The 12,953-nt window shown below is 38.9% G+C and overlaps 2 protein-coding genes across 2 annotated transcripts in view; one reads left to right on the forward strand and one right to left on the reverse strand.

Annotated features, from left to right (window-relative positions):
- LOC132140798 (NACHT, LRR and PYD domains-containing protein 3-like) overlaps positions 1 to 12,953 on the reverse strand; it is a 263,118-nt gene that overhangs the window by 58,471 nt on the left and 191,694 nt on the right. The gene's annotated exons all lie outside the window — the stretch shown is intronic.
- On the forward strand, positions 9 to 3,371 carry LOC132105510 (uncharacterized). Its single transcript, XM_059511080.1, has 4 exons — positions 9 to 449; positions 696 to 765; positions 1,727 to 1,901; positions 3,113 to 3,371. Exons 1-4 carry the CDS (start codon positions 9 to 11, stop codon positions 3,273 to 3,275), a joined length of 849 nt encoding a protein of 282 aa, XP_059367063.1. The 3' UTR covers positions 3,276 to 3,371.

Genomic DNA, 12,953 nt, shown 5'->3' on the forward strand with positions numbered 1-12,953 from the left:
TGACACATATGGTTGAGACCGATGTCTCCATTGAGATTAAACGTCAGAAGCTGGAGGATCTATTCTGTCAAGAAGGTGCAAAGGGATCTGAGAAAGCTGAGGTAGAAAAACTGATGGAGACAACTTTCTGCCTGCAACGGAGCCAAATAAATAGTGTGCCAGCACCTTCTGTTGCGGAGTTGATGGAAAAGTGTCCATACCTCTTTTTTCAGAAAGGCCTGTTCGCCCATTTTGAGCTGCTCACTGACATTAATGTCCTGCATGCACTTGAACTTTCTATGGAGGAGTGTGGAAAGAGCATCTTAGAGTTTTTTAAAAGCAAGCCTACCAACTCAGAAGTCAAGTCAATCCTTTCCAAAGATGAACCCATTGATTCATCATACCAAATTGTTCAACTCCTAATGGCTCACTTCAAGGAAAAGCAAGATGGACTCATTCTTCAAGAAAATGTAAGTTTATCTTTAGTTCTTACAATGAACACCTGTATAGGAATGGTTTAACCAAACATGATAGTCCTCTCATCATTTTTTTAATATGTTTGAATCAACATAAAGGTGAATAAATGATCATTTTGGATAAACTATTCCTGTTCTGAGTACAAATAGCCTTTTACCTCTGTAGAATATTATCAATGTTATCAGCAAGTATCACATTAAGATTAGTCAGTTGTCTTAAATTGTTATCTTTGACAATAGATGTCTGCCACTCCTGCTGACCTCGAAAAGACGGGGAACCTGCCTGTGAGTCCTCGTTTGATCCTGCTTGGTAAGTATATCATATTAGACATGTCTGCAATTTATTTTACTAAAACAAGGCTCACACAAGTTTTACTATTATGAAAGGATTCACATTTAAGTGCTTCATTCTAGAGTTTACTGTCTTTGAATCATGTTTTATTACACTGTGCTGGTTTGAATTAGAGGACATTTTTATTAATCAAAGACAAGTTTGAGTCTTTACAACAAAATCACTACACTTTATTGTAATTGAAAACTTTTTTTCCCTCTCGGAGGCTGGCTTAGCATTAAAGGAGAACTCTGGCGCAAAATGAACCTCGGGTGTAATAACACATTGGTACCGAGTCGACCGTTCTCTGGGATTTGTTTTCATTAAAATCGAATGTAAAGAGTTTTTTCTCTTCTACAACAGTTTAGCTTATAACGCAGTATATGGGGGCATATCCTAAGTAAAAAGAAATCGCTAGTTAATACCACTAACAAGGCTCAAAATAGCCCCTACACTAACACGGTAGCATAATGAGGGTCCCTACATACAAACTGAAGTATTGAGAACTTTTATGTTATTATTATGCTACCGTTTTAGTGTGGGGCTATTTTGAGCCTTTTTAGTGGTATTAACTAGCTATTTCTTTTTACTTAGGATATGCCCTCATATATAGCGTTATAAGCTAATCCGTTTTTAGAGATAAAACTCTTTACATTCGATTTTAATGAAAACAAATCCCAGAGAACATTCGACTTGGTACCAATGTGTTACTACACCCGAGGAGTTCTCCTTTAAGATAAAAACAGACTAAAACAACCTTTCCTTTTCCTTTTTTTATTTATATAGAGATATTGTAGGTTTTGTTATCTTGTAAGACATGACATTGTGTGAATTTTTTCAGGTTATAAAATGATGTACTAATTTCTAACTACCTTTTCTACACCAAACTCTCCAGAGAGCATAGAATAAACATTAATTCATCCATTCCTTTATGGTCCAGGTGATAATCCGGGCCAATGGATGAAACGATGGATGATCAGCCTCGAAGGCCGAATAATCTGCGAGGGTGTTCAGCCAACTTTTCTCTCTGGACTTGCTGCATTGTTCTCTTCGTATTACATTTTTAATTTGCAGTACCAAGAGGAAGCAGCATCCACACTAGAATTCCTTCAAAGGTAACAAGTTTGGACTCATTTTATTTATTTCTAATTAATATGTTAGTATGGTGATAATGGAATCCTCAAGCCATCCTAGATGTACATTACTTTCTTCTTTGAGCCGAACATAGTCGGAGTTATAAAGAGAAAATAATATACTGGCTTCCCAGCTTTGCAATGGCATTGAATAGATCCCGAGTTTTTGAAGCTCCAAAAACCGCATCCATCCATCATAAAATCCATACGACTCCAGGGGGTTAATGAAGTGAAGCGATGGTTTTTTGTAAGAAAAATATCCATGTTTCTAACATTTATCAACTATAATCACTGGCTTCCAGAAACAGCCGTACGCGAGTTCCAGATAGAGTCAAGTTTCGGCAGAAGAATGACCTCTGACCTGACATATGAAATCTTATATCAAAGTCCTTTTCTTTCAAAACGTCTTAAGCCCTATTCGGACGGGACTAATTTCACAGGGGGACGTTAGAGAAATTTCTGTTTCACAGATGTACTTTGAGATTTTAATCCTGTCTGAATCTGCCATGTCTGTCTTTTTCTCACACGACCTCTGTAAAAATTCCAGAGCAAATGACCTACTGTTTTTCCGTCAAACTCGGCGGTCCTCAGATAAATCTAATCCCGTCCGAATGCGAATGTCTGTGATTGCCGAAAATGTTTTTTTCCAAAACCCTTTTTTTTTGTGTTTTAGTCAACGTGAACTACCGTAAAATCTCTCGCTATCGCGCCGGTATTCAAGTTTCTGCTTTTTGCGCACCGATAATGGATGTAGATGTGACGCATTCGTCAATTCAAACCTTAGCTTTCGCTACGTCTTCGCCATACGTCCTACGTCAGGTCAGAGGTCACCCTTCCGCCAGAACTCAACTCAATCATGAACACGCATACGGTCATGCCAGATGCCAGAGATTATATTTTATTAATTTATAAAATACAGATATCTTTCTTAAAAAAAGGCATGGCTTTCCTTATTAGACATTAATTAACCCCACTGGATACATATCGATTACTTTTATGCTTTATTGATGCGTTTATTGGAGCTTCAAAAACTTTACAAAGCTGGGAAGGATGTTATGCATTATGGCTGGAAGAAGAAAGCCATATACACTTATGGTTTGAGGGTGAGTAAATCATGGGATAAATTATTGTTTGGGGTGAACTATTCCTTTTTAATCATTGTTGACTGAAGATATTATCCTCTTATTTTTCAGACGTTTTGTTGGAATTAATCCAGAAAAGGGGACCAAGGCTGCAAGGGGAAAGGTGATGTCCAAAAAATCTGGGAAAACTGTGCAGAAGAAGACCATAACAGTCAGTACCAAAGTATCAAATCTTTTAAAAAGACTTATGGACTTTGAGTGGCACTTCACTTAAAATGTAGCTGACACTCCCCACTCATGCAGTTTGTTTTCAAAAACATGGTCGTCTGGTGTTATATTTTGTTTATACAGAGTTGTTTAGATATTAAAAAGGGCTGGTGTTTTTTAAAGCCTGATTTAAGAGTTTTTTTTATTATTATTTATTTTAAATAATTACTTTGTTTTTAAAAAAAACAATTGAGGGATGTTTTCTGGATAATCATATCCAACTCTTCCATAGTCAAATCCATCTCACAAGACGACCGATTCCCATCACTTATTATAGGTGTGAATGCTTGAACTCTCAAAAAAACTATCAGCAAACTGAGGATTAAATGAGGAAGAATAAAGTTGTGAATAAAACTTGGAAACAAAATTAGAAACCCTAGCTTCATCTGTGACCAAATTGCCCTCAATATTTAGAGAAATATTTTCTTAGATTCCCTTTCTTAGATTCTAAATAAAAAAAATATGCTGAATTTTTTTCTCCGAATTCTAGCCACTTTACTCTGGATCGAATAAAGACACCCCTTAGCCTTTTCTGCATAAAAGTTATTTAAATCTTCTTTAAGATTGTGCAGTTTTACTTTATCATCTTCACTAGTCTGTTGCTTGCCTAAAATTTGATTAATTTCACCTAATATGGAGGTATACTTTAAAGATTTTGTCTTCGCGAACTGTTTACTAAATTGAATAGAGAATTGTCTACACTCGTATTTAAACATTTCCCAATTAGAAGATATTGAAACATCAGGTTTTGCTTTAAATTCTTCAATGATGCTCTTAATACCTAAACAACAAGAGGGAATCTGTAGTAGAGAACAGTTTAGTTTCCAATATCCAGGGTTTCTGTGACAACCAGTACCAGAATCAATAAAAGCATGATGTGTGAGGGGAGCAGGAAAGATACTACTGGACTTAATAAAAGAAGATATAAAGTCTGATGTAAGCCAGTAATCTATATGGAATATCGAAAGATCTTTACTGAACTAAAGTATATGAACAATCTTTATCATGCATAAACCTGTAAGCATCCAAAAGAGAAAGGTTACTGCAAAAATCATTAATAATAGTGTTACATCTGCATGACTCTCGTTTTGGGGGAAATCTATCCAGACATAGGTCAGGAGCTTCATTAAAATCTCCTCCAACTATTACTGGAGCAGATGGATATTTACCTTTTAAATCAAGAATTTTAGAAGACAGATCCTGAAAAAATAAGTTATTTTGTGTATGATTATTAAAACCATAAACATTAACCAATATAAAGAAAAAATCCCCTAGAAGAATGACAACAATAACCCATCTATACCCTCGGCAGAAGAAAAGGACTGCAGAATCGAACCACTAAAATTACGGTCAAATAAAATCAAAACTCGAGCGGAGTGATTAGTACCATGACAAAATAAAACCTTACTTCCCCACTGATTGCGCCAAAATGTTTCATCTTCATAACAAGAATGTGTTTCTTGAACAAAATTACATTAAGAGAAGTTGTACAATTATTGTGCGAGTGCGTGCATTGCCCAGTTTAGGGCCAAGCCTGTGCGCAACATCAATCGAAGGCTGCAGAACATCTGCTAAGCTTGGTGACACCTGAAGAAAAATGTCCATTATTACCATCTTGACATTCTCCCCAACTTCCTCCAGCACACCCGAAATCCTCAGATTCCAACACCTCTTGTACGCATCCAGCTCATCCACTTTATCCCATAAGTGTTTATTTTCTGCAGCCAGTGAAGACAGCTGGGAGTCCATTTTATCAGATTTAACAGCTGTATTCGCTGTTTTTTTATCAACGGCGTCAACCCGTGTTGTGAGATCGGAGATGAGGGTGGAATTGGATGGAACCGATTTCTCGACCTCCAGAATTTTCTCCATAAAATCATCCTGCTTCTCACATAGTCTCTCTATTGCCTCCAGCAAAACGGCATTTGAAGGGTCTGAGGCCGGGCGTCACATTGATGACAAAAGAACCTTTAAAGGGGAATAATAATCAAGTTTTGCACGAAATTCAGGGAAGAGACAAAAAAATTTGACCTACACCAACGCCATCTTGAAGACGCCCTGAGTTCTTCAAACTTAAACTCAGGTAATTTTATCTCAGCATCGCTAAAATGGTGAACTGACGCTGTTGTAACGTGCAGTGTAAGAAAAACGCACAGGGATTGCATGAAATTACTCACAAAAGGATTAAAAACACTATGGATTTATAGATTTCTTTTATATCGCGAGCAATGTTGATGTCTGGCCACTGATCTCTAAAACATATATACACCATATATAGTCATGTATAGATCAATGTGTCTGGCCAATGTTTTTTTTTTTTTTTTGATTATCAACTTCAATTACAAACCTTTACGGCACATTTCAACAACTAAACACATATTATTCATGTTGATATAGCCAAATAGAAAGAAAAATTATAGAAAAACAAAAACAAAAAAACAACAAATAACAATAATCACACCATAAGATAAAACAGAATAAATAAGTGAAAGTAAAAGAAGGATGAGGGTCTTATTCTAACAGCAAAAACAAGTTCAAAGCATACAAGAGTTTCTGGGCGTTCCTGTCCATCGTATAATGAAGAGACTTTGCATATATCTTTTGTTCATTCTTCCATCCGCTGAAGTGAGGTTTAACCTTTAAAAACTTACATCTATGAATATAGTATTTGCACAAAGTAATTAAGTTATTTATCAAAAAGTCTAAGATCTTATCCTTCAATAGTACTCCAACCTTAATTGAGATCACAGTCAAAGGGTGTATTGATATCTGTTTGGAATGAAGCCAGTTTTGAAATTCCAGCCAAAAATTCGGTACAGATTCACATTGGAAAAACATATGATCTACAGTTTCAATATCTTTCTCACAGAACCCGTATGCATTGTTCTCCCAATTAGATCATTCAAGTAGGAAGTTATTAGTTGGATAAATGTCATTTAGAATTTTAAATGTTACTTCTTTGGCTTTAGGAAGAACTGGATAAGTAAAATAATGCTTTCTTATTTTCTTTGCCTCTTCTTCACTAAATTCTTGAAGAACATACTTTCTTGTCAGTTGACTGGGAAAGTACAGTTTGGATAAGAAATTTTTGATAAACTTATTTGTTAATTGTTTGCTCTTTAAATTTTTTACCTTCAGTACATGAAGGATAGCATAGGTGTAACTTAGTTTATGATGGCTTGTGTTAAAATAACGTAGTGAATAATGAAAGGACATGATCATTTTGTATGTGTATGCCTGTAGTATTTGTTGTGTAATGTTAAAAAGGTCAAATGAGGTTTTTTTCATATTTAATTTTTTCATTCACTTCCAGGGATAGGATTGGCATGAAAGATGCATCACTCTTTACATTTTAAATGTATGTTGCCACCCTAGAAGTTAAATAAATAACATGTAGATATTTATTTTTTTCTATTTTGTTGTTCTATTATTCTATTGTTTGACTTTTTTTTTTTTAGATCAAATGTATTTCAAGTGTTATCCATCCTCATAACACCTCCACAAATAGAGACTGGATCTTCTGAGCACCATCAGCTTGTCTGCTTTGGGACTGTCATAGGTGAATGATGCAGTACTTTTCTGTGTTGGATTTACATAACGTCAGTACACAGACATAGTTGTGTTACAGTTTTGCTGTGCTCATGTCTTCTTTGTGTCCCCAGCCCAGCAATCAGATGCATCAGAAAAACAAAACACAACTGTGGAGACCCAGGCAACTTCAGCAACATGTAAATTAAATACAATCTACATCATCTCTAGGTGCAGTCGCCTACAGTGCAGCCAGCTTCACAAAGACTGTGGGGCTGGTTACCAGGAAAATGGACAACAGGGAGTGCTTTTGTGGTTTTACTCCTCAGATGACTACCCTGGCTACTGTAGCAGGGATTGCTTCACAGACGATGGAGGTCTTGAAGAGTAAAGTGTGTGTGTGTGCGCACATTGTGTTTTTACTGTAACAATTATGGTCACTTGCAGTTTATGTGTTTTCAGGGTAGTGTAAGATGTCTTTATTATTATTATTATTATTAGTATTACTCAAAAACAATTAAAACTGCTAAATTGTGGAAATTATTCTTCATTATTTAACTGTGGTTTATTTGTATATGTTGTTATTTTGCTTAAAATCCAAAATTCAACACACAAAATTCTGGTTGAGGTATTATTTTAATAATTTATTTAATATTTCATTTATTTTTCACTGCTAAATATCACAAACTAAAGGTTAACTTTCTTAAATGTATGGAATGTTACATTGGCAGTTGTACATTTGATAAAGTGTGGCCCTGTCCAACATGGCGGCGGCGTCACTAGTGGAGGTGACGTATTTCTGCTCTTGAGTGGAGCTCCACTCGCCCCCAGGGGGGCAGGGTTTCATATTTTTTTGAAGCACCCCTGGGTGCCGCCATTGGTTAGCGGACCCCCACCTGCTGTTAGCAATCCATTGACTCCCATTCATTTTGCCGTCACTTTGACAGCGAATAACTTTACATCTGAGGTATTTAAATACTCCATTTGTCCATTCATTATTTCGAAAGAAACATGAAAATGTATAAAAGGCTCCATTACCTTGTATCTTAAATTATGGTCCCGTAGAAGCAGTTTTTGTAAAAAATAGGCTAACGATTGCATCATAACCACTTCAGCTGTTATTTTGATTTTTTGAGAATTAGGCATATGCAATATTGGACCCACCGGTGGGTCCCCAGAGTTGATGTGGATAACCAGCGACTCTCTGTCGCACAGTAGAGAAATTACCGTATGGACAGGAGGAGAAGCTTGCAGGCAATCTTTTACTGTCTATGAGGCTATCAGGGGGACATGGAGGCGTGAAGTCAAGGGAGATAATTAATCAGAATACTTATCAAAATTTGCTCCTGTTCACACTCGCCTTCTCTGGAAGATTCCGTGGATGATTCAGATTTCCCTTGGCACAGCGATTAGAAGATTTACAGGTTGCTCACGTGACATCTACGTCATCTGCGCAGTACGCCCAACCCCCAGGAAGTAAGTGCTTCTAATTGACTTCACTTGTCTCCGTTGAATCCAATGGGGTCGCTGTGTCCATTTCTTTTACTGTCTATGCTCGCCCCAATGTCTGCAGCCAGACCCTCTTGACGCGATGAGGTTTGAATCCAGGATGTGTGCTTTACGTAATCGCTACAGCAAGCATAAAAATATAAATACATGAATAAAAATAATACTGCGCCGGAGTATTGAACAGTAGGCCTATTTGTTCATGTCAAAAGAACAAATAAATAAATTTTCACAGATAAAAAAACTCACAGATAACAATTGGGTGAATTAGAGCAATGTGGGAAACTTGCAGTAAAATCTAATGGGTTGCTACAATAAACCAAAAGCAAGTATGCTAATATTACCATATTATAGATGGGTTGTCAAATGTTTTGTCACAGGAGTTCATCTGTCTGAAAACAGGACATTGCGAGATGAGGGACAATCAAACTCCAGGTAAAAATAAAATAAAACGCAACGTTGAAGGCTATTGAATTGTGATGTACTTATGCAATGAATGTGGATTGATACTGTAAAATTGTAAATATCAAACAATGTTCAGTCCTACTTCATCCAGTGCATTGCAAAATGTGGAATAGATTTGGAATAGAATAATCTTTTAATAACAAATTAATATTAGTACTACATTAGAAACTTTAATAAGATTATGTTATAATAAAATATAACACATAATGTAATTAGTTATAGTAATGTATAATGTAATAACTCAATAACTAACTAGAATCCCAGCAAAATACATTGATCTGAAGGTAGATTTACTTTATGATTTTTATACAAGCATACAGTATGACAATGTTCATAATTTGACTGTGAATATGTCATAGCAACAATGTGAATTCCAGTTCAATTATTTCACTCAGATTATGGGTTTTAATAAAAAGTAAAGTCTGACTGAAGAAAATTTAATAAAATCCCCATGAACTACAAATCTATATATTGATTACGACAAGCCACAATCAGTGATGAGCTCTGTGAATGAGGGCACTTTATAACAATGAAACTTACATGACCTTTGATAAATGGCAAATGTAAACTGATTATCTGGAATATAGTTTCCTTTGCAAAGAATAATGTGTTTTCTAAATACACCATTGCAATGAAAACAAACATAAAGAATAGTTGAAGAATCAAGACCCCTATTAAAGCAAACATTATTCACCATAATAGTGAATTCGACTTTTATAGACGTCTTAAAAAAATAACGTCAATCTGGTTAGTAATGAGTAAAGCTGGTAATGCTGTTTTAGGTTAGATTAGATTCAATTTTATTGTCACTCCACCTGTAAGGTACAAGGCAACAATGTTTGTGGAGTTCCTTAATCATCCTCTGCTAAGATCTGGAGAAGATTTAAAATATTGTGTCTGTAGTTGTTTTCCAGGCTGTGGCTGGAAGTCAAGAGTAGTTTTTGTGTTTCTGCTCATCTCTTTTTTCTTAAGCAGGTGTTTGTCACTAATGCTCAATCAGAACCCACTAAATCACAAAATTACTCTATCTAATGAACTGCAATGCTTCTTCAGTGTTATTTTAAGCACTCTGTAGTATGCACACTGAGCAGTGTTCATTTTATTAACTCACCTTGGCCGACCCATGTGGGGCCCTCAACACACTGAGGAAAACTGAGGAAAAACTGGATGGACCCCAGTTAGATAGCCCGTGTTTCGCCCATCTGGGCCACACATGGGTTTGCTGGCTGAGAGATAACATAACTCTGCCATAGCAATACTCGTCTTAATCAGTTGAATTTTATGCATCTTAATTAAGCACTTTATTCTATTATTATATGTGGTATTCATTTAGTAGTTTTTGATTTCTATTGTTTATCTTTTGTTAAATTTAATTTATTTAATTTATTACTGAGGCCTTTTGTTGAATATAGCAAGAAGTTCTACAAGTTAGTGTTATCCCACCAGTCTTTCACATCACATTTTGCCTCCGTGGATGGGTGAAAGTAAAATCAATATAGCTAAGAAAAAATAGGACAAAGTTATAATGATCTGTCTTTTACCAAGTTCATGGTCCCAGTACAACATCAGTGTGGAATGACTGGTTAAAATAAGCAAATAACTAGTGAAGAAAGAGTTAGGAAAATGCATGCTGGTTTTAAATTTTAAACAAGCAAGCAAATACAGATTGTCACAGTTTAATCGCACTTTGATTCCTATTTTTGGCTATGGACTTTTAGTTGTTGTTGTGATTTGCTCATGTTCATGGCAAATCCATCACGCTTGAGCAGATTATCAATTAATTAAAAACTTGTTCTCACAGTTTCTTGCACAATAATACATTATGACCTCAAATATAAAATTATTTTATTATCTCAGAAAGGCAATAATAAATTAAATCTCAATACAGCTGCCACTATTTCTGTAGTGATATATCTGTACACAGTCTGTATATGTGATCTGTGAGTCATGTTTGTGTGGTTTAGTGGTTTAGGTTCAGGGAGAATAAAGCAGATATTGCCCTTGAGCGAGGTGACACTTAAGCCTGCATTGCTTCAGGGACACCACCACTTACATTCATCCACAAATTAAATTCATGATAATGGCATTGTGTGAGAGCTATGCAAACAAATTTCACTAGCCTTGGTCATGTGATGATACAAAAATGCTTGAAATTGTTATGTATCACCATATATATTGGTTGTTCCAACCAAGGAAAAGTGACAAGGTGTCACAGTGTCTGGGTTGTGTTCCCTGGGTTTCCACTAGATGTCCTCCTTTCCCACGGTGTCTGTCACTTTATGAACTGTCTGTTCCCTTATTTGGTCACCTTCCTCTTTGTTTGGGTTAATTGATTAGTCCCCACCTGTCTCCAGTTCCCTCATTACCTTCTGTGTATTTACACCCGGTCTGTCTGAGTATGTGTCACGGAGTCCTTGTTGAATGTTTAATTCATGTCCGTCAGCTCTTGTCCTTGCCTTGTGTTCGTGTCTTGTTTATGTTTGGATGGATGTTTTGTTCTCGACCCCTGCCTGGACTGTTTATTCTATTTGGATTACCCTTTAATAAAAGACTTTCCTGCTATTGGTTCTCTCTCTGTGGTTTCCTTGGATCCGGAACGTGACAGAAGGACTCCGTCACTGCAAGAACCAGCGGGATGTCTTTTTCCCGTTCCCCAGCCAGGATGGCGGAGCGGAGAGCAAGGTACCTCCGGTTAACCGCCCTCCGCCAAGAAGGCAATGAGGTGGGTGCCCTGGCACAGGTGTTCTGGTCCCTGGCCGAGGGCATGGGGTACAATGATGCGGCTTTGAAGGACTACTTCAACGGCGGGCTGGATGATCCAGTGTCTCAGGAGGAGATGGCACATTTAGAGACACTGGAATACTGGGAGTTTGTGTACTATGTGCAGCATCGGCTTCTGTGGAATGCCCCAGCCACTCCTGTCTCTTCCGGTGGGGTGGTCGCCAGCCCAGCACCACAGCTCAAGATGGCCGCCAATCCAGCGCCACAGCACAAGATGGCTGCCAGCCCAGCACCACAACACAAGATGGCCAATGGTCCAGAGCCACGGTCCAAGATGGCTGCTCGTCCAGAGTCCTGGACCAAGATGGCCGCCAATCCAGTGCCACCACACAAGATGGCCACCAGCCCAGCACTACAGCACAAAATGGCCGCTAACCCAGCACCAATGCCCAAGATGGCCACTGGTCCAGAGCCACGGTCCAAGATGGCCGCCCGTCCAGAGTCATGACCCAAGATGGCCGCTAATCCAGGGCCACAGCACAAGATGGCTGCCAGCCCAGTGCCACAGCACAAGATGGTCGCCAGCCCAGCACCACAGTACTGGATGGCCGCCTGTCCAGAGTCAGGGCCCAAGATGGCTGCTTGCCTAGCACCGCTGCACGAGATTACAGTCACAGCTGACCCTCCGGAGTCGAGTCAGGCTACTGTTGACTCTCCAGAGTCGAGTCAGATTCCAGTGGACCCTCCAGAGTTGAGTCAGGTTCCTGTTGATCCTCCAGAGTCGAGTCAGGTTCCTGTTGATCCTCCAGAGTCGAGTCAGGTTCCTGTTGATCCTCCAGAGTCGAGTCAGGTTCCTGTTGATCCTCCAGAGTCGAGTCAGGTTCCTGTTGACCCTCCAGAGTCGAGTCAGGTTCCGGTTGACCCTCCAGAGTCGAGTCAGGTTCCGGTTGACCCTCCAGAGTCGAGTCAGGTTCCGGTTGACCCTCCAGAGTCGAGTCAGGTTCCGGTTGACCCTCCAGAGTCAAGTCAGGTTCCGGTTGACCTTCCAGAGTCGAGGCAGGTGCCCGTGGACTTTCCAGAGTCAAGTCAGGGTTTCGTGTACCCTCCAGAGTCAGGGCTAGTCACCGTTGACCCTCCAGATTCAGGGCTAGTCAACGTTGACCCTCCAGAGTCAGGGCTAGTCACCGATGACCCTCCAGAGTCAGGGCTAGTCACCGATGACCCTCCAGAGTCAGGGCTAGTCACCGATGACCCTCCAGAGTCAGGGCTAGTCACCGATGACCCTCCAGAGTCAGGGCTAGTCACCGATGACCCTCCAGAGTCAGGGCTAGTCACCGATGACCCTCCAGAGCCAGGGCTAGTCACCGATGACCCTCCAGAGCCAGGGCTAGTCACCGATGACCCTCCAGAGCCAGGGCTAGTCACCGATGACCCTCTAGAGCCAGGGCTAGTCACCGCTGACCCT

The sequence above is a fragment of the Carassius carassius genome, chromosome 1, assembly GCF_963082965.1.
Source record: "Carassius carassius chromosome 1, fCarCar2.1, whole genome shotgun sequence".
In the NCBI taxonomy this organism is placed as follows: Eukaryota; Metazoa; Chordata; class Actinopteri; order Cypriniformes; family Cyprinidae; genus Carassius; species Carassius carassius.